Below are 23,254 nucleotides of genomic sequence, written 5' to 3' on the forward strand. Positions count from 1 at the left end.
CATACCCCACTGTTATAAATACAATTTTAAAAAAAAGAAGTTCAATAAATGCTAAAAAAAAAAAAAAAAAAAAAAAAAGGTTTCGATGTATTTCAAGCATCTTGAAATGTTTGAAAGGTGTTATTCAATGCGTGGGTAGCTCGCCTCCAACTTTAAAAGATGGCCCGTGCTATGTCACCACGTCATTTCCGCCTCCTCCTCAGAAGCAACATGGCGGCCGTGGTGGAGCGGTCTGACGGAGGAGTGGGGTCGCTGGACTCAGACTCGGTGTGCCTGCGCCATGCCACCCCGCTGTCGGAGCAGCCGCACCAGAACAACCCGCTGCTCGGTCTGCCCATCGTGGCCATCGAGACGATCCTCAACTTCCTGTCGTACGACGAAATCAGCCTGCTGCGCTCGGTAAGGAGGTTAGCAGCTAACGCTAATGCTAATGGTACGGCACCGGAACTGAACCGAATAGAGAGGAAACAGACATACCCTCCGGTTGGTTAGTGATCACACCCGGGCGGTGTTTAGTTAGTGATCACACCCGGGCGGTGTTTAGTTAGTGATCACACCCGGGAGGTGCACTACCAGTGATTTAATGACACAATAGTGATGTTGTTGACACTACAGTGATGTTGACACTACAGTGATGTTGGTGACACTACAGTGATGATGGTGACACTACAGTGATGTTGTTGACACTACAGTGATGATGGTGACACTACAGTGATGATGGTGACACTACAGTGATGATGGTGTTGGTGACACTACAGTGATGATGGTGACACTACAGTGATGATGGTGACACTACAGTGATGTTGTTGACACTACAGTGATGTTGTTGACACTACAGTGATGATGGTGTTGGTGACACTACAGTGATGTTGTTGACACTACAGTGATGTTGGTGACACTACAGTGATGTTGGTGACACTACAGTGATGATGGTGTTGGTGACACTACAGTGATGATGGTGACACTACAGTGATGATGGTGACACTACAGTGATGATGGTGTTGGTGACACTACAGTGATGATTTTGACACTACAGTGATGTTGGTGACACTATAGTGATGTTGACACTACAGTGATGATGGTGTTGTTGACACTACAGTGATGATGGTGACACTACAGTGATGTTGGTGACACTACAGTGATGATGGTGACACTACAGTGATGTTGGTGACACTACAGTGATGATGGTGACACTATAGTGATGTTGTTGACACTACAGTGATGATGGTGTTGGTGACACTACAGTGATGATAGTGTTGTTGACACTACAGTGATGTTGTTGACACTACAGTGATGATGGTGTTGGTGACACTACAGTGATGATAGTGTTGTTGACACTACAGTGATGTTGTTGACACTACAGTGATGATGGTGTTGGTGACACTACAGTGATGATGGTGACACTACAGTGATGATGGTGACACTACAGTGATGATGGTGACACTATAGGGATGTTGTTGACACTACAGTGATGATGGTGTTGGTGACACTACAGTGATGATGGTGACACTACAGTGATGATGGTGACACTACAGTGATGATGGTGACACTATAGGGATGTTGTTGACACTACAGTGATGATGGTGTTGGTGACACTACAGTGATGATGGTGACACTACAGTGATGATGGTGTTGGTGACACTACAGTAATGATGGTGACACTACAGTGATGATGGTGTTGGTGACACTACAGTGATGATGGTGTTGGTGACACTACAGTGATGATGGTGACACTACAGTAATGATGGTGTTGGTGACACTACAGTGATGATAGTGTTGGTGACACTACAGTAATGATGGTGTTGGTGACACTACAGTAATGATGGTGACACTACAGTGATGATGGTGTTGGTGACACTACAGTGATGATGGTGTTGGTGACACTACAGTAATGATGGTGACACTACAGTGATGATGGTGTTGGTGACACTACAGTGATGATGGTGTTGGTGACACTACAGTGATGATGGTGACACTACAGTAATGATGGTGTTGGTGACACTACAGTGATGATAGTGTTGGTGACACTACAGTGATGATGGTGTTGGTGACACTACAGTAATGATGGTGTTGGTGACACTACAGTGATGTTGTTGACACTACAGTAATGATGGTGTTGGTGACACTACAGTGATGTTGTTGACACTACAGTGATGATGGTGTTGGTGACACTACAGTGATGATGGTGACACTACAGTGATGATGGTGACACTACAGTGATGTTGGTGTTGGTGACACTACAGTGATGATGGTGACACTACAGTGATGATGGTGTTGGTGACACTACAGTGATGATGGTGACACTACAGTGGTGATGGTGACACTACAGTGATGTTGTTGACACTACAGTGATGTTGGTGACACTACAGTGATGATGGTGTTGGTGACACTACAGTGATGATGGTGACACTACAGTGATGATGGTGTTGGTGACACTACAGTGATGATGGTGACACTACAGTGATGTTGGTCACACTACAGTGATGATGGTGTTGGTGACACTACAGTGATGATGGTGACACTACAGTGATGTTGGTGACACTACAGTGATGATGGTGACACTATAGTGATGTTGTTGACACTACAGTGATGATGGTGTTGGTGACACTACAGTGATGATGGTGACACTACAGTGATATTGTTGACACTACAGTGATGATGGTGACACTATAGGGATGTTGTTGACACTACAGTGATGATGGTGTTGGTGACACTACAGTGATGATGGTGACACTACAGTGATGATGGTGTTGGTGACACTACAGTGATGATGGTGACACTACAGTGATGATGGTGTTGGTGACACTACAGTGATGATAGTGTTGGTGACACTACAGTGATGTTGTTGACACTACAGTGATGATGGTGTTGGTGACACTACAATGATGATGGTGACACTACAGTGATGATGGTGACACTACAGTAATGATGGTGTTGGTGACACTACAGTGATGATGGTGTTGGTGACACTATAGTGATGATGGTGACACTACAGTGATGATGGTGACACTACAGTGATGTTGGTGACACTACAGTGATGATGGTGTTGTTGACACTACAGTGATGTTGTTGACACTACAGTGATGATGGTGTTGGTGACACTACAGTGATGTTGGTGACACTACAGTGATGTTGGTGACACTACAGTGATGATAGTGTTGTTGACACTACAGTGATGTTGTTGACACTACAGTGATGATGGTGTTGGTGACACTACAGTGATGATAGTGTTGTTGACACTACAGTGATGTTGTTGACACTACAGTGATGATGGTGTTGGTGACACTACAGTGATGATGGTGACACTACAGTGATGATGGTGTTGGTGACACTACAGTGATGTTGGTGACACTACAGTGATGATGGTGACACTACAGTGATGTTGGTGACACTACAGTGATGATGGTGTTGGTGACACTACAGTGATGTTGGTGACACTACAGTGATGATGGTGACACTACAGTGATGTTGGTGTTGTTGACACTACAGTGATGTTGTTGACACTACAGTGATGATGGTGTTGGTGACACTACAGTGATGTTGGTGACACTACAGTGATGTTGGTGACACTACAGTGATGATAGTGTTGTTGACACTACAGTGATGTTGTTGACACTACAGTGATGATGGTGTTGGTGACACTACAGTGATGATAGTGTTGTTGACACTACAGTGATGTTGTTGACACTACAGTGATGATGGTGTTGGTGACACTACAGTGATGATGGTGACACTACAGTGATGATGGTGTTGGTGACACTACAGTGATGTTGGTGACACTACAGTGATGATGGTGACACTACAGTGATGTTGGTGACACTACAGTGATGATGGTGACACTATAGTGATGATGGTGACACTACAGTGATGTTGTTGACACTACAGTGATGATGGTGACACTACAGTGATGATGGTGTTGGTGACACTACAGTGATGATAGTGTTGGTGACACTACAGTGATGTTGTTGAGACTACAGTGATGATGGTGACACTACAGTGATTATTGTTATTGTTGATTTTATATGAGGCTGTAATGAACTTCTCTACAGTAAAGTAGTAAATGTAGGAATGTTTGCATGTTTTCTCTCTACAGACCACTTGAGGTCAGTAGAAGGTGAGGAAAGGAAGCGGTACAAAGTATTTTAGTTCCATGTGGACAATGTGGGGGTCTGAGTGACGTCATCATCTCATAATAAACTAGTTCTATCTGTAAAACCTCACAATCACTTCATTAATCCCTGGAGAAATTCTTTAGTAACGCAGCTCCAACACAATGTTTCCAGCTCAACGCAGCTCCAACCACTGGGACTATTTTCAGGCAGTTTAGCGTGGAGGAGGACTCGAGTGGCAAAGGGGTGAAAATGTCCAGTAAATTTCCAGAAACTCTCCATGGGAAGTTAAGCTGGGGAATTTTGTAAACACTCCAAATGAAATAAGCGTCTCTAAATGAAGTGTCACTGAGCTGACGATGCACGTGGAACCTGAAAACAACGACTTTAGAAGAAACGTACTTTCAGTAATAGAGTGAAAGTCCTAAATGAGTCTTCAATCAAGCTCAGGTTGCTGGGTTGAGGCCGACATGACACATGAGCACATATTTTAACACAACACTACATTTGAACTCATAAGTCATATTACCTACAAACACATTGGTTGTAATTGATTCCAGGGGATCAGAGGAAGTACATGGCCTGTAAAGTAACTTAAATATGTTTTTTAAAAACTCACCATTAATAAGCTGTGAACTCAGCGCTTTTATCGAGGAGACTGAAAGCACGTACAGAAACCAGCATTTATTCCCATCAGTCACACAGGTGGAGGTGAAGTGTGTTGTACCACACTTGTCCTGTCCTGGGCTGCTGACAGTTGTACTAATATTCATAATCATGTATTGTACCACACTTGTCCTGTCCTGGGCTGCTGACAGGAGTTGGACTAATATTCATAATCATGTATTGTACCATGTTGTCCTGTCCTGGGCTGCTGACAGTTGTACTAATATTCATAATCATGAGAAGGGAACATGAATGTCAGTTGAAGGTGCTGATTCCTCCCTCTATTCAAAGCACACAGCAAAAGGGAGACATGTCAGGTTCTTACCTCGGTTAAAGCTTTTGCCACGTCCAGCTCAGAGTTCATCAAGACTATTTATCTCGTCAGTAACACACCGTCCTCATACGTGCTCTTGTTTTGAAACAGCAACTTCCTGTCGCACAACATGAAAAAACGTCTGTGTTTTGTTTCTGTTCTCCAACGATTTGATTAGAAAATCAACCCGTTTTTAAAGCTTTGTTTGTCCCTTCTTGACCCTGATAAAGAAAAATGCTTTGAATTTCAGTTTAGATTTTTCCAAATCAAATAATGACTCATTTGATGTTTTTTAATATCCTTCTCTGAACGGAAAATCCAATGACCAAAACATGCACGGACCCCTGTTGAGGGCCACCTTCACTTTTCTACATTTCTATTTTAGTCCCATAAATTCCCCTTAATTCCCATGGAAAGTTTCCAACTTTGAAGATTCCCAGAGTTTTGCAACATTAAGTAGGAGGTGGGAATGTCCTGCTGGAGCCTGGAGGAGCTGCTCTTCTCCACTGGCCGTCGTCACGAAGCAGCCTAAAGCCAAGAGGAGCTCTGAGTGACGTCACGCTCAAGATAGAATTCCTTCAAATGTAAGAGTTTTCTGAGAATTCCTCCTTACTAAGATAAGGAAGCATCTTTAGCCCCAAGAGTGTTCCTCGGGTGGAAAACCACTAAAAGTGGTGAGGAGAACTTTAAGAAGTCTAAACGTTTCTTAAACAGACAAGATGATAGAAAGAGAAAGAAAAGATCTTAAAGAATCAGCATTCTAATGCACTGTGGACTATTAAATACCACATTGTGGACTATTAAATACTACATTGTGGACTATTAAATACTGCATTGTGGACTATTAAATACTACATTGTGGACTATTAAATACTACATTGTGGACTATTAAATACTACATTGTGGACTATTAAATACTACATTGTGGACTATTAAATACTACATTGTGGACTATTAAATACTACATTGTGGACTATTAAATACTACATTGTGGACTATTAAATACCACATTGTGGACTATTAAATACTACATTGTGGACTATTAAATACCACATTGTGGACTATTAAATACTACATTGTGGACTATTAAATACTGCATTGTGGACTATTAAATACTACATTGTGGACTATTAAATACTACATTGTGGACTATTAAATACTACATTGTGGACTATTAAATACTACATTGTGGACTATTAAATACTACATTGTGGACTATTAAATACTACATTGTGGACTATTAAATACTACATTGTGGACTATTAAATACCACATTGTGGACTATTAAATACTACATTGTGGACTATTAAATACTACATTGTGGACTATTAAATACTGCATTGTGGACTATTAAATACTACATTGTGGACTATTAAATACTACATTGTGGACTATTAAATACTACATTGTGGACTATTAAATACTACATTGTGGACTATTAAATACTACATTGTGGACTATTAAATACTACATTGTGGACTATTAAATACTACATTGTGGACTATTAAATACTGCATTGTGGACTATTAAATACTACATTGTGGACTATTAAATACTACATTGTGGACTATTAAATACTGCATTGTGGACTATTAAATACTACATTGTGGACTGTTAAATACTACATTGTGGACTATTAAATACTACATTGTGGACTATTAAATACTACATTGTGGACTGTTAAATACTACATTGTGGACTGTTAAATACTACATTGTGGACTATTAAATACTACATTGTGGACTATTAAATACTACATTGTGGACTATTAAATACTACATTGTGGACTATTAAATACTGCACTGTGGACTGTTAAATACTACATTGTGGACTATTAAATACTACATTGTGGACTGTTAAATACTGCATTGTGGACTATTAAATACTACAATGTGGTAAAGTAAGTACAGAATGGTGCAATACAGTAAGGTATAGTACGGTATAGAGCTGGGCGATATGGCCTCAAATCAATATCAGGATCTATTGATCAGTTCACCTTAATAATGATAAATGGATGATAACGACTCCACTGCACACAAACTGTTTGTCCACCAGATGTAGCAGTTATATTGATAGTACGACTCCCTGGACCTGTTTATTACCACTTTAAAGGACTGTGAAACTACACTGTCTGAAAATACATGAAGAAAATACAAATGAAGTACTTTTACTTGTTAAGATGTATTGAAGAGCTGATGAGTACACATGACTTGAAATGAGAAGGACTGAATACATTTAAAAGTATAAAATAACTTACATTTCCTGCAAACACAAAGTATTGGAAATACAGTCTTATGAACAAATTGTAAATCTAGATATTACAAAGACCCACAAATGGCCACATTCCAGTGTTGAAGTAATGAGGTTCTCTATAAGCGGAGGAACACGTTTGAATCCCCTGTGAACTGCAGGGCAGGGCTGTACGGACCCTGTGTTCATTTGGAGGGGAAAAGTAGATTTGTATTGTTTCATGTGAATTCAAGAGGCTTCCCTATTTAGTAAACACATCAAGTGCAATTATATTCCTGTCTTTCATTCTTCAGTCTGTTCCTCATTCAAAATGAAGTCCATGCATTAGGATTAAGAATGACTGTTTGACAGGGCAGGTGAAGCACATTGGTGATTGATGCTGATCTGAACTCGGGGTTCTTCCAGGAAGTCCTTTCTGGCGTCTGCTGTTTCTCAGGAGAAATGAAGGCCTGCACCGCCTCTGGGGCTCAAAGACTCCAGAGAGAGTCCCGCTCCACCACCAACATTCATCCTGTCACGTTTCAGGTGTTCACTGACCACAGCACCTTCTTCTCTTCAGGTGTGCAAGCGCATGGACATGATCTGCCAGCGGGTGCTAAACCAGGGCTTCCTCAAGGTGGAGCGCTACCACAGCCTGTGTCAGCGGCAGGTGAAGGCCCAGCTGCCCCGGTCAGTGTGGCACAGAGGCCTGTCCTCCACAGGGACCATTCACTCACTCACCCAGTCATTCATTCATACACGTCACATAACTCTTTCACTCAAATCACACCGTTACACTCAGTCACATGACACCATATATCTCGCTGACTGATCATGCCGTTACACCTGGTCATAAGTTAACATGACACCATGTATCTCGCTGACTGATCATACCGTTACACCTGGTCATAAGTTAACATGACACCATGTATCTCGCTGATTGATCATACCGTTACACCTGGTCATAAGTTAACATGGCACCATATATCTCGCTGACTGATCATACCGTTACACCTGAGTAGACACTTCAATCCAAGGCTTCATTCACACTGCAAGTCTTGATGCTCAATTTGAATTTCTTGCTGGGAAGGTTAAACAAAGTAGTGCTGCTGTATGTGCAGTATATAACTCCATAGTCAGATAAACAATTTCCCAACATCAAGACTCTGAGCATAGTTGTCCACAGGTTTATTGACGATTAAGGGAAAGGTTGAACTAAAACATAGGGAAAGCTAAATGACCTGTGCTCTGCCCTTTGGCAGTGAGCAAGGCTCCGTCCCAGCTCCCCTGAGCGCCGCTCGCTGCTTCAGTTCCCCTCTGGGGTTTAATACAGTGCTATAAATAACGAAAAAATAGTGACTCAACACAACTGTGTAACTTGAAATAATAAACTAAAGACTTAAAGGGGACTTCCTAGTTGACTGAATGGCGCAGCAGTAGGTTGAAAGCAGCTCCGATATATTTCACACTTTAAACACTCTTAATTCCTTATCAAGCCACAACCTTCGGCACAGCCGTTGTTATTAACTCCAAGTTAAACTACACTTAAGCTAAAATGAGCTCTCCGGGTGGTAAAGCTTCAAAAAAGGAAGACTCCCCTCCCGGTGTGCATGCTGTCTCCGTCTCCAAGCTACTTGGCGACCACCGCACCTCGCTAGCCGCGGAGTTTCAAGCTTTCAGAGCCACAGAGGCGAAGTTTGACCGGGTTGGGAAACTGTCGAGGACCACGAGCAACATCTGGCTTCTCTGGAGCTAGCAGCCCACGACCAGCACCACCTTTTCTTTTTGTCACTGTATTTGGATACACGTTGAAAATATGTTTTAATTTTCAGTTTTATACATAGTCCTGTTCATGGGAAGAGTTATATATGTATAGAAAACGTATGTATTCCAGTTAAAGATAATAAATGTATGCAGTTTTCTAAAAACACACATGCAGGAACATGTCAACCATCTGGTAGAAGTCAGTATTTCCCAAACTGTGGGCTCTGTTCAACAAGAGTATTGTTTTTATTAGTGTCCCAAGGAAACAAAAACAAAACATTTTTTCATTACATTGTTCTTGGTGAGGACTGGAAGGGCTAATAGTAGAATGTCCAAACATTCACAATTGAAGTCTTTGTGAAGGAATATGAATAAGTGGTGATATTTTACTGCTTATGGTTTTTATGCATGATAATAAATGACATTGTTATTAATTGTACTGTGTAGTATCATCAGGTTTTCACCTCTCGTTGTTTGACAAACTTCAATGAACTGAGGAGCACGAGAATCACTTTCTTCACTAACTCAAAATAAACTTCACAATTGACCATTTCTTTCCAAAATGAGTAGCAAGAGTAGTTAAACTTTAAGTACACATGGAAATACTCACGATGCTACTTTAGTCGAGACGTATGCAGATAGAACCTAACCTCCTTCACTGGCAGGCTCCTCAATGCTTTCTGGGTCTGGTCACATGACCCAGCAGTCACTGGCTAACGAACCTTCAAGTGACAGCACAATCCTAATAACTTAGAATCCTAAAGAATGCAGGAATAACACAAAGTTTAACGTAAAAACATACTGCAACAGACCAAGTATCATTGGTGGTGACAGTCTCCTTTGAGCCTTTATGAGAGAAACCAACTTGAGCAGAACAGCCACCGTTCAGCCGGCTGGATGCTCTGCTACTGGGGTGTCCATCCCCTGTACTACAGTACTGTAGTACTACAGCTTCCTGATCCCACAGTACCACAGCTTCCTGCTACTGCAGTACTACAGCTTCCTGATACCACAGTGCTATAGCTTCCTGCTACTGCAGTACTACAGCTTCCTGATACCACAGTGCTATAGCTTCCTGCTACTGCAGTACTACAGCTTCCTGATCCCACAGTACTATAGCTTCCTGCTACTGCAGTACTACAGTACTACAGCTTCCTGATCCCACAGTACTATAGCTTCCTGCTACTGCAGTACTACAGCTTCCTGATCCCACAGTACTATAGCTTCCTGCTACTGCAGTACTACAGTACTACAGCTTCCTGATCCCACAGTACTATAGCTTCCTGCTACTGCAGTACTACAGCTTCCTGCTACTACAGTACTACAGCTTCCTGCTACTACAGTACTACAGCTTCCTGATCCCACAGTACTATAGCTTCCTGCTACTACAGTACTACAGTACTACAGCTTCCTGATCCCACAGTACTATAGCTTCCTGCTACTGCAGTACTGCAGTACTACAGCTTCATGATACCACAGTACTATAGCTTCCTGCTACTACAGTACTACAGCTTCCTGCTACTACAGTCCTATAGCTTCCTGATACCACAGTACTACAGCTTCCTGCTACTACAGTACTACAGCTTCCTGCTACTACAGTCCTATAGCTTCCTGATACTGCAGTACTACAGCTTCCTGATACTGCAGTACTACAGCTTCCTGATACCACAGTACTATAGCTTCCTGATACTGCAGTACTACAGCTTCCTGATACCACAGTACTATAGCTTCCTGCTACTGCAGTACTACAGCTTCCTGATACCACAGTACTATAGCTTCCTGCTACTACAGTACTACAGCTTCCTGCTACTGCAGTACTACAGCTTCCTGATACCACAGTACTATAGCTTCCTGCTACTGCAGTACTGCAGTACTACAGCTTCCTGATACCACAGTACTATAGCTTCCTGCTACTACAGTACTGCAGTACTACAGCTTTCTGATACCACAGTACTATAGCTTAATGATACCACAGTACTACAGCTTCCTGCTACTGCAGTACTACAGCTTCCTGCTACCACAGTACTACAGCTTATTGATACCACAGTACTACAGCTTCCTGATACCACAGTACTACAGCTTCCTGATACCACAGTACTACAGCTTCCTGATACCACAGTACTACAGCTTCCTGATACCACAGTACTACACCTTCCTGATACCACAGTACTATAGCTTATTGATACCACAGTACTACACCTTCCTGATACCACAGTACTACAGCTTATTGATACCACAGTACTACACCTTCCTGATACCACAGTACTACAGCTTCCTGATACTGTTACTACATCTTGCCACTGCAGAACAAAACTGTGTGTGTGTGTGTGTGTGTGTGTGTGTGTGTGTGTGTGTGTGTGTGTGTGTGTGTGTGTGTGTGTGTGTGTGTGTGTGTGTGTGTGTGTGTGTGTGTGTGTGTGTGTGTGTGTGTGTGTGTGTGTGTGTGTGTGTGTGTGTGTGTGTGTGTGTGTGTGTGCAGGCGGGAGTCAGAGCGGAGGAATCACTCTCTGGCTCGTCACGCTGACATCCTGGCAGCGGTGGAAACTCGCCTGTCGCTGCTCAACATGACCTTCATGAAGTACGTGGACTCCAACCTGTGCTGCTTCATCCCAGGAAAGGTGAGCTCCGCCGCTCTGTCCACAGCGTTTCACTACTCACACACACCAACCACGTCATGAGGTCGTCTGCCCAGAGGGTGGAGGTGAGGTGGAGACCCGTCCTGTTAGTTGTGGGCGGTCCACTCCACTGACCAAAGAGCCAGTGAGCTATGGAGGTCTGTGTGCGAGGTAGGCCTGGGCAATGTTGGGATTTATGGTTGGTAATTAGCATTAATAATTACTGTAAGTAATGGATTACTGAAAGTAATAGATTACTGAAAGTAATTTAGGAAAAATTGGAATTACTAATGAAGTAAACGGTTAGTTACTCATCAGCAACTCCTAGAGTAATTGAGTAATTATTCAAAAGTTAATAAATTATCAAAAATAATTTATTAATGAAAAATTATTAATTTGCATAAATTGGTTATTTATCAAATAATAATTAAATCGGGGCACCACCAGCTAAGCTGGAAATAGCTAATACCAAATTTCAGTCTCGTTTGTCAAAAAGGGTTATTTAAGTAAAGTTAATATTTCTGTGTAAATATAACAATGTTAAATAACAAGGAAGGTGTGAGATTCGAGCACAGACTGTTACAAACCAGTGAATTGTCAACAATAAATACACAATGATAACCAAGAATCGATCAATTCAGTTAAAATGCGTTTAACAAAAAGTATTTATTCAAAAATTATTTGGAAATTATTTATTAAAACACAATCAAGTAATAATCAAACATGAAGATCTAATCTATTAAACAGCAAACACTATGTACAAAGAAAGAGTGTGTGTGTGTGTGTGTGTGTGTGTGTGTGTGTGTGTGTGTGTGTGTGTGTGTGTGTGTGTGTGTGTGTGTGTGTGTGTGTGTGTGTGTGTGTGTGTGTGTGTGTGTGTGTGTGTGTGTGTGTGTGTGTGTGTGTGTGTGTGTGTGTGTGTGTGTGTGTGTGTGTAAGCCTGAGTGGGGATGTAATGACCACGGACGTCCACCAGGTGGCGGCAGGCGTTGGAGGGTCAGTGTGTGTGGGTGTAATGACCTCGAACGGACACTAGATGGTGGCAGGCGTCTGGTTCGAGGTAGTAACCGGAACGATCACTAGGGGCGCGGCGGCGCACGGAGGGAGAATGCAATGACTCGACTTGTCCACCGAGTGGCGGTCTTTCAAGAGATTGCAATCACCCACGCGGCCACCAGAGGCGCTTGGCGCACTCTTTCTGGACAGCGTGACGTCACTGTGCTCGTGCACGGCTCGTGAGCCTGCTTGGAGCGCGCCTGGGGGCTCGTGGCCGAGTTTTCCCAGGGACAGTGAACTACACACGGTCACAGAGCGCATGGGGAACAGCTCTGGCTGCTTTACGCGCACCGGTTAGTGGAGAGGAGAGGAGAGAAAAAAAAGGAGGGAGGGAGACACTGCACACTGTCTCGGCCTGCACAAAAGTCTAGAAATGGTTAGTGCAGGTTGAGTGAGTGAGTGAGTGAGTGAGAGAGTGAGAGAGTGATGCACAGCGCGGAGGTTCGCGCTGATGTAAATCCAACGCGCAGACACAGACTGGTTGGAAACAGGGATCGGCGTCCCTGACTTCAACACAATAATAAACACACAGCAATATTACAGTCACGTTATTCTCATTGCCTGCCCAGACTCTAAGCCTTACTCAGTTTGACGAGGGTGAACGTGCTGCGGCGGCGGGGAAAATCCGTTGATTTCCCGGCTGGAGCTTGTTTTCTCTGGCGTCTCAGGTAAACAAGCTCAACTGGTCTGTGGACAGGAAAAGTCCACAGGATGATCCGAGGAGGATCAAGCGCTTCTTTTGAGGAGGGGGGAGAAGAAGCGGCTTCAGGTCTGCAGGCGGGAGGACGGTGCGCTGCCAGCTGCACACTCGGACTCCGGTGAAGAAGAAAAAAGGAAAAAGGAAAAACAAAAGTCATTCCACGGTGGTTCTCGGCTCGTCCGGCCGGGTGTGGAACTCCGGGCCGGTCAGCGGGCACACCTGGCACTTCGTCTCCGTGCGAAACGGATGCGTCCGTCTTTACGCAGGTTTCAACATTGGAGAGAAAGAAATCACCCCCGCGGGGGTATTTTATACCGGTTGTTTTGGTGTCGGGTTTCCGTTGCGCTCCGAGGCATATGGACCAATCCCGCGGGAGGGCCCGCCCGGGACTCTCGGCTGGCGAGGGAGCTCCCTGGCTCCCTCTTGCCGTTGGTCTCCAATACTGCACCTTGAAGGGGGGGTCCCGGGGGGGATCACATGACCGATGGCGAACTTTTCCAGTTGTAGGCATGTGGTCCTTTGTTCTCAAAACGTGGTCCCCCCTCCCCCCTTCCATGAGGTTGAGTGGCCCCAACAGCAATGAACCCAAAATATACCCATACCAAAATGTAGGAAAATGACTGAGGTCATTTTGCCCATGTCGGTATGTTCGGTGTTTAACAAGAAAAAAGAAAGGTTGGTTTTGAGTGTGTAGGTCGCCTGTCCCTTTAAGAAGCTGTACTGCGTGTGAGACGTGACTCCACCCCTCCAGTCTGTAACAAAAATGGAGAGAGGAGGTTCAGAAGTTGTAGCGGTGGCTGAAGTGAACGACTTTTAGAAGCCATGGAAGCAAATCCTCCGTATTTAGATTCAGAGGGCAGAGTGACGCGAGCTGCAGGAATCAGTGCTTCATCAGTGGCAGAGCGCCGTGTAGCGCTGGACGCTAAGTCACTTTACACACACAACATGGAACTTCTGTCAGGAGAACTAGGTTACAAGGTCTTTTTTCATCTCACTGTGGAGAAATCCATGTTTTCAGGTGCAATACCAGGGTTCCCGGGGTCTTAAAGCCTTAAAAGTATTGAATTTACACATCTGCATTTAGTACCTTAAAATGTCTTAAAAAGGTCTTAATTGAAGCCAATCCACCACCACTGCAAGTCTCCACCTTCACAAAGTCCCAGACTGGGTCTGGAACCCACCAGCTCTTCGTACTGAAAACAAGTTTCAGTAGCAGCAGCTCCATTTCACTGCAGTTTAATGCAGCGCGCCGTCCAGGCGTCATTTGGACGACCAACCTTCGAAAAAGACGGCCGAAAAAACCAGTGTCCACCTTCCTGAAAACCTCCAACTAATGTCCAGTAGACTCTAGACGAGAGACTCAGTAAGAACCCCTCAATTATTCCAGCACCGAGGTTTTAAGTGTTAACGTACCTTAAAGTCCCAGTGAAATGAAGGTTCCACCTCCAAAACTCTCTGGTGTCTCTTCTAGAACATTTTCCTGCTAACTGGCTGAAGGTAAAATGTTAACACACGACGATCTGAGAGAAAATAGCCGCTAAACGGCGCTATTTCCTCTGCTGGGCGGAGCTTCTGACAATAATAGAGTGACATCACGAGTTGTGCACACGCCCAAGTTGTGTTTACATTATGGAGGATCAGAGTTTTGACCACGAAGAGGCTGAATTGAACCAGATTTCATCATCATCATCATTTCAAACCCAGTGATTGATGAAGAAGACACAGAAGGTGGTTCTGCCATCGGTGACCCCGTCTGGAACATGTTTGAGGAAGCAGAAGACGCTTCGTCCTCCATTCGTCCTCGTCTCCTCGCCTCAGCAGTTTTCACCTTTGAGGCTTTGAGGCTCCTGACTTTTGGCAGAACGACCGGCTTCCTGGATCCAACACGTCCAAGAGCTAGAAGACTGTGGAATCACCGGAGACGAGTCCAGGTGTTACTTGATTGTCGCAGCCTGAGACCAGCAGTCCACCTGCTTGAGAAGTGAGCTGCTCTCAAGCAGCTCCTGTTCCAGAGGTGCAGCCTGTCTGTGCTGAGAGGGAGGACAGACTGTCTGTGCTGAGAGGGAGGACAGACTGTCTGTGCTGAGAGGGAGGACAGACTGTCTGTGCTGAGAGGGAGGACAGACTGTCTGTGCTGAGAGGGAGGACAGACTGTCTGTGCTGAGAGGGAGGACAGACTGTCTGTGCTGAGAGGGAGGACAGACTGTATGCATTTTGGATGTGTTGTGCTGTTCGGTTTTCAGTTTTTGCCAGTTGCGAAATAAAAGACAAGTTTACCTTCAGCTCCAGCCTGTCCTTTATCCTGCCACATTGAATATTGTGTTTCTCTCCTCCTTTCCTCCTCTCTGGTCTCTTCCAGGCTCAATCTTTCGTCAAGGCTCATAAAACGCAGACTATAACTTCAAAACACTGTAAAACAAGCCAATATAAACACAACAGATCGAGATCTTCACAACTCGTGATGTCACACATAGGCTCCGCCCACAATGGCCCACGAAGAAGGATTCCCCCGACTTCCTCGGATGGAGATTCAAAATTCAAGTAACTTTGTTATGCGACAACAGTGGTGGGGCAGAGTCGGAGGAACCTTACAAGTAGTACCCCAACTATCGTTTTTTACAAAGTAGTGTGTTACATTTCACTGGGACTTTAAATGAAGTAGTGTTACATTTCACTAGGACTTTAAATAAAGTAGTGTGTTACATTTCACTGGGACTATAAATGAAGTAGTGTGTTACATTTCACTAGGACTTTAAATAAAGTAGTGTGTTACATTTCACTAGGACTTTAAATAAAGTAGTGTGTTACATTTCACTAGGACTTTAAATAAAGTAGTGTTACATTTCACTGGGACTTTAAATGAAGTAGTGTGTTACATTTCACTAGGACTTTAAATAAAGTAGTGTGTTACATTTCACTAGAACTTTAAATAAAGTAGTGTTACATTTCACTAGGACTTTAAATGAAGTAGTGTGTTACATTTCACTAGGACTTTAAATAAAGTAGTGTTACATTTTACTAGGACTTTAAATGAAGTAGTGTGTTACATTTCACTTGGACTTTAAATAAAGTAGTGTGTTACATTTCACTAGGACTTTAAATAAAGTAGTGTGTTACATTTCACTAGGACTTTAAATAAAGTAGTGTTACATTTCACTGGGACTTTAAATGAAGTAGTGTGTTACATTTCACTAGAACTTTAAATAAAGTAGTGTTACATTTCACTAGGACTTTAAATGAAGTAGTGTGTTACATTTCACTAGGACTTTAAATAAAGTAGTGTGTTACATTTCACTAGGACTTTAAATAAAGTAGTGTGTTACATTTCACTAGGACTTTAAATAAAGTAGTGTTACATTTCACTAGGACTTTAAATGAAGTAGTGTGTTACATTTCACTAGGACTTTAAATAAAGTAGTGTGTTACATTTCACTAGGACTTTAAATAAAGTAGTGTGTTACATTTCACTAGGACTTTAAATAAAGTAGTGTTACATTTCACTAGGACTTTAAATGAAGTAGTGTGTTACATTTCACTAGAACTTTAAATAAAGTAGTGTTACATTTCACTAGGACTTTAAATGAAGTAGTGTGTTACATTTCACTAGGACTTTAAATAAAGTAGTGTGTTACATTTCACTAGGACTTTAAATAAAGTAGTGTGTTACATTTCACTAGGACTTTAAATAAAGTAGTGTGTTACATTTCACTAGGACTTTAAATGAAGTACTTTTACATTTCACTAGGACTTTAAATAAAGTAGTGTGTTACATTTCACTAGGACTTTAAATAAAGTAGTGTGTTACATTTCACTAGGACTTTAAATGAAGTAGTGTTACATTTCACCAGGACTTTAAATAAAGTAGTGTGTTACATTTCACTGGGACTATAAATAAAGTAGTGTGTTACATTTCACTAGGACTTTAAATAAAGTAGTGTGTTACATTTCACTAGGACTTTAAATGAAGTACTTTTACATTTCACTAGGACTTTAAATAAAGTAGTGTGTTACATTTCACTAGGACTTTAAATAAAGTAGTGTGTTACATTTCACTGGGACTTTAAATAAAGTAGTGTGTTACATTTCACTGGGACTATAAATAAAGTAGTGTGTTACATTTCACTGGGACTTTAAATAAAGTAGTGTGTTACATTTCACTAGGACTTTAAATAAAGTAGTGTGTTACATTTCACTAGGACTTTAAATAAAGTAGTGTTACATTTCACTAGGACTTTAAATAAAGTAGTGTGTTACATTTCACTAGGACTTTAAATAAAGTAGTGTTACATTTCACTGGGACTTTAAATGAAGTAGTGTTACATTTCACTAGGACTTTAAATGAAGTAGTGTGTTACATTTCACTGGGACTTTAAATAAAGTAGTGTTACATTTCACTAGGACTTTAAATAAAGTAGTGTTACATTTCACTAGGACTTTAAATGAAGTAGTGTTACATTTTACTAGGACTTTAAATAAAGTAGTGTTACATTTCACTAGGACTTTAAATGAAGTAGTGTTACATTTTACTAGGACTTTAAATAAAGTAGTGTGTTACATTTCACTGGGACTTTAATGAGTGACAGCCTCTCCAGCACGGAGCTGCTGTGAGTTTTTTTCTGTCAAACATGAGGCCTGTGGACCAAAGCCAGACACCAAAAGCTCCAATGACCGTGAACATGCTTTGAGATGGACATTACATTTTCTTCCAAGCAGTCTTAAAAAAGTCTTAAATTTAACTTAGAGAAACATGTAGGAACCCTGAATACAGACGAAGTCACGGGAGAATTTGCTCTCAGTCCTTCTCATTTCAAGTAATGTGTACTCATCATCTCTTCAATACATCTTAACAAGTAAAAGTACTTCATTTGTATTTTCTTCATGTATTTTCAGACAGTGTAGTTTCACAGTCCTTTAAAGTGGTAATAAACAGGTCCAGGAAGTCGTACTATCAATATAACTGCTACATCTGGTGGACAAACAGTTTGTGTGCAGTGGAGTCGTTATCATCCATTTATCATTATTAAGGTGAACTGATCAATAGATCCTGATATTGATTTGAGGCCATATCGCCCAGTCCTAGTCTAAGGTGCTTTGATAGGGCTTTTCCAAATAGAACCAGGTTCTAGTTCAGGGCCGGTTCTCAAATGAGCACCACCAAAGAACTGGTTCTTTTTCCACCGTTAACGGAGCAAAGTGAGAGCCACGTCATTACGTCACTCCAAAACATGACACGTTACTGATCTCACCAATTTAGTGCTGACAGTGCTCATAGAAGAACCAGGAGACGGACTATAACAGTGGTTTGGACCAGGAACCAGGAGACGGGCTGTAACAGTGGTTTGGACCAGGAACCAGGAGACGGACTGTTACAGTGGTTTGGTCCAGGAACCAGGAGACGGACTGTAACAGTGGTTTGGTCCAGGAACCAGGAGACGGACTGTAACAGTGGTTTGGACCAGGAACCAGGAGACAGACTGTAACAGTGGTTTGGTCCAGGAACCAGGAGACGGACTGTAACGGTGATTTGGACCAGGAACCAGGAGACGGACTGTAACAGTGGTTTGGTCCAGGAACCAGGAGACGGACTGTAACAGTGGTTTGGTCCAGGAACCAGGAGACAGACTGTAACAGTGGTTTGGTCCAGGAACCAGGAGACGGACTGTAACAGTGGTTTGGACCAGGAACCAGGAGACGGACTGTAACAGTGGTTTGGACCAGGAACCAGGAGACGGACTGTAACAGTGGTTTGGACCAGGAACCAGGAGACGGACTGTAACAGTGGTTTGGACCAGGAACCAGGAGACGGACTGTAACAGTGGTTTGGACCAGGAACCAGGAGACGGACTGTAACAGTGGTTTGGACCAGGAACCAGGAGACGGACTGTAACAGTGGTTTGGTCCAGGAACCAGGAGACGGACTGTAACAGTGGTTTGGACCAGGAACCAGGAGACGGACTGTAACAGTGGTTTGGACCAGGAACCAGGAGACGGACTGTAACAGTGGTTTGGACCAGGAACCAGGAGACAGACTGTAACAGTGGTTTGGACCAGGAACCAGGAGACAGACTGTAACAGTGGTTTGGTCCAGGAACCAGGAGACAGACTGTAACAGTGGTTTGGTCCAGGAACCAGGAGACAGACTGTAACAGTGGTTTGGACCAGGAACCAGGAGACGGACTGTAACAGTGGTTTGGACCAGGAACCAGGAGACGGACTGTAACAGTGGTTTGGACCAGGAACCAGGAGACGGACTGTAACAGTGGTTTGGACCAGGAACCAGGAGACGGACTGTAACAGTGGTTTGGACCAGGAACCAGGAGACGGACTGTAACAGTGGTTTGGTCCAGGAACCAGGAGACGGACTGTAACAGTGGTTTGGACCAGGAACCAGGAGACGGACTGTAACAGTGGTTTGGACCAGGAACCAGGAGACGGACTGTAACAGTGGTTTGGACCAGGAACCAGGAGACAGACTGTAACAGTGGTTTGGACCAGGAACCAGGAGACAGACTGTAACAGTGGTTTGGTCCAGGAACCAGGAGACAGACTGTAACAGTGGTTTGGTCCAGGAACCAGGAGACAGACTGTAACAGTGGTTTGGTCCAGGAACCAGGAGACGGACTGTAACAGTGGTTTGGTCCAGGAACCAGGAGACGGACTGTAACAGTGGTTTGGACCAGGAACCAGGAGACAGACTGTAACAGTGGTTTGGACCAGGAACCAGGAGACGGACTGTAACAGTGGTTTGGACCAGGAACCAGGAGACGGACTATAACAGTGGTTTGGTCCAGGAACCAGGAGACAGACTGTAACAGTGGTTTGGTCCAGGAACCAGGAGACGGACTGTAACAGTGGTTTGGACCAGGAACCAGGAGACAGACTGTAACAGTGGTTTGGTCCAGGAACCAGGAGACAGACTGTAACAGTGGTTTGGTCCAGGAACCAGGAGACAGACTGTAACAGTGGTTTGGAGAGAGAAAATAATAATTATTATAATAATAACACATGAATGAGCTCAGGGTTTATTTTCCAACATTTGGGCATGACGTGGTGAATTTCTTCTCCTTTCACTATATTTCTGGACGTTGTCTGAATCAAAAGCTTCAACATCAGGAGGAATGGAGGTGTAGAATGATAGAATGCAGCTCTACAGCTGTTTCCATGGCAACCTATACACACCGATTAAAGTTGTCTTTCACATGAAGCCTGCGTCCAAATTCTCCCCCTTAGCCCTTAATCTTGCCCCTACCCCTTTGAAATGCGCGTTCAGAGAGTCTGAGGGGTGTCCCATTTCACTATTGCGCAGAGGTGGAGGGGTGAGGGGAAGGGCTATTCACCCCTCTAAACGAAGCGCCGAAGTGTCGATCCTACCAGCTTAGTGTGACAGCAGGAGCTCTGCAGCATCTTTAGAGCCGCGGCTCTATTATCATGGATCAAATGATCTCCTTCCTCGTATTATTAACTTCAGGGAACGACTTCTTATCTCGTTCCCACAGATTCATATTATTATGTTTTCTATAACCACTCCGGGGCTCCGTGTTCACTGTAGATTTCAGAAAGCCGGCTCAGCGTCTCTTCCTCCTCGTAGGTAAGGTAACTCCGCTGTGGCCCAGCGATGATGTGGAGCCAGCGTAGCACCAGTTTCGCTCCTGTTCGGTCGAGGCATGGCGGTGGAAAGACGGAACTGGTGCCAAGTCTGCCCTGGCTCGGGCTCTGGCTCTGACCTAGAACCTGGTTCTTTCCGGTTGAAAAGCCACCTGAGAGTACTAAGATAAACTTCCTTGGTACCTTGCTAGTACTAGGGTCATGTTTGCATTTGTACTAGCAGCTCTCGGCTGACCTGCTTGCAAACTGCAGATATGTATCCTGAAAAGAGCAACGTCCTGTACTGCAGTCTGAGTCTGGTTCTGCAGGTTTCCCTGCTAACCCTCAGCTCTGACGTGTGGACAGGTTAGATGCACATTAGCTGAAAACAATATCATGGCCCCGCCTCTTGACCTACAACCCCAGACCGTCTCCGTGACATCATGGGACCAGGGTGGGGGGGTGGAGGTTGGGGGGTCCTGTGACAAGTGGAGTTGTAATTTCCATGTGGGACGCCAGCTGCAGTTCCACCGGGGTCCACCAGGGGGCGTCGGTGTTTCCTGAGCTCATGACCTCGTGCTGTTGTGTCATCAGGTGATCGATGAAATCTACCGCGTGCTGCGCTACGTCAACTCCACCCGAGCCCCCCAGAGGGCGCACGAGGTACTGCAGGAGCTGCGGGACATCTCCTCCATGGCCATGGAGTACTTCGACGAGAAAATAGTCCCCATCCTGAAGAAGAAGCTGCCGGGGGCCGAGCTGTCAGGACGCCTCATCGGCTCCGCCCCAGGTGACACACACACACACACACACACACACACACACACACACACACACACACACACACACACACACACACACACACACACACACACACACACACACTAAACTCTGTAGCTCATTGCTAATCTGCGTCTGTATTTATGTTTTATTGAGAGCTTGTTTATTTATCTCATGTTGTTTGTCATTTCTAGTTTGTTTTATTTATACTTAGTTTGTTTTGTTTATAGTTTCTTTGTTTTATTTGTAGTTATTTTTTATTTATTCATAGTTTGTGTTTTATTTGCGATTTGTTTGTGTTTTATTTATAGTTGGTTTGTGTTTTATGTATTTGTAGTTTGTGCTTTATTTACTTCCTGATAGTGTAATGTGCTGACCTCTGACCCCCCCCCCAGTGGCCGGGCCCTCCACCTCCTTGACCACCATGTCCCTGCTGGCCAAGAACACACCGTCACGGTCGGAGCTGACGAAGGTGCAGCAGCAGGTGAAGGTGAACGGGGCGTCCATGGCGGTGGTGCGGCGGGAGATCCAGGAGGTGCGGGTGAAGCAGCTGGAGCAGCAGAAGCAGCTGCAAGACCAGGAGCAGAAGCTCCTGGAGCAGACGCAGGTGATCGGCGAGCAGAACGCCCGGCTGGCCGAGCTGGAGCACAAGCTCCGCGAACTGATGGACAGCAGCGCCGCCGCCGCCGCCGTGCCCTCCACGTCTGGTGGCTCCGCCGTGTCTCCCCCCGCCGCCACCGCCACGGCGCTGAGCAGCGGCGGCACCGGAGCGGATTCAGCGGGCGAGCCGGAGGCGGAGCCAGAGGACGCCTCGTCACTCAAACGCACCAGAAAGAGCGCCGATGTTCCGCGGCAATCCAAACGGCTGCGCAGCAAGAAGTGACTTCCTGTTGTCTAACTTCAATTTGTTCCTTTGTTTCCAACGTTCACCAACCTCCAACCCCCTCCCCCGACCTCAACCCCCTCCCCCGACCTCCAACCCCCTCCCCCGACCTCAACCCCCTCCCCCGACCTCCAACCCCCTCCCCCGACCTCAACCCCCTCCCCCGACCTCCAACCCCCTCCCCCGACCTCCAACCCTCTCCCCCGACCTCCAACCCCCTCCCCCGACCTCAACCCCCTCCCCCGACCTCCAACCCCCTCCCCCGACCTCCAACCCCCTCCCCTGACCTCAACGCCCTCCCCCGACCTCAACCACCTCCCCTGACCTCAACCCCCTCCCCCGACCTCAACCACCTCCCCCTCCCCCGCCCTCCAACCCCCTCCCCCGACCTCCCCCGACCTCCAACCCCCTCCCCCGACCTCCAACCACCTCCCCCGACCTCAACCACCTCCCCCGACCTCAACCACCTCCCCCTCCCCCGACCTCCAACCACCTCCCCCCTCCCCCGACCTCAACCACCTCCCCCGACCTCCAACCACCGCCGACCTCCAACCA

General features: G+C 44.7%; 1 protein-coding gene across 1 annotated transcript; it reads left to right on the plus strand.

Annotated features, from left to right (window-relative positions):
- Positions 1-210: 210 nt before the first annotated feature.
- Positions 211-22,813, plus strand: fbxo28 (F-box protein 28; the record flags this gene model as incomplete). Its single annotated transcript, XM_080521502.1, has 5 exons — positions 211-399; positions 7,898-8,007; positions 11,561-11,699; positions 21,631-21,826; positions 22,212-22,813. 5 exons carry the CDS (start codon positions 211-213, stop codon positions 22,697-22,699), a joined length of 1,122 nt encoding a protein of 373 aa, XP_080377628.1. The 3' UTR covers positions 22,700-22,813.
- Positions 22,814-23,254: the final 441 nt, after the last annotated feature.

The sequence above is a fragment of the Blennius ocellaris genome (assembly GCF_963422515.1).
Source record: "Blennius ocellaris genome assembly, contig: SCAFFOLD_98, whole genome shotgun sequence".
Classification (NCBI taxonomy): Eukaryota; Metazoa; Chordata; class Actinopteri; order Blenniiformes; family Blenniidae; genus Blennius; species Blennius ocellaris.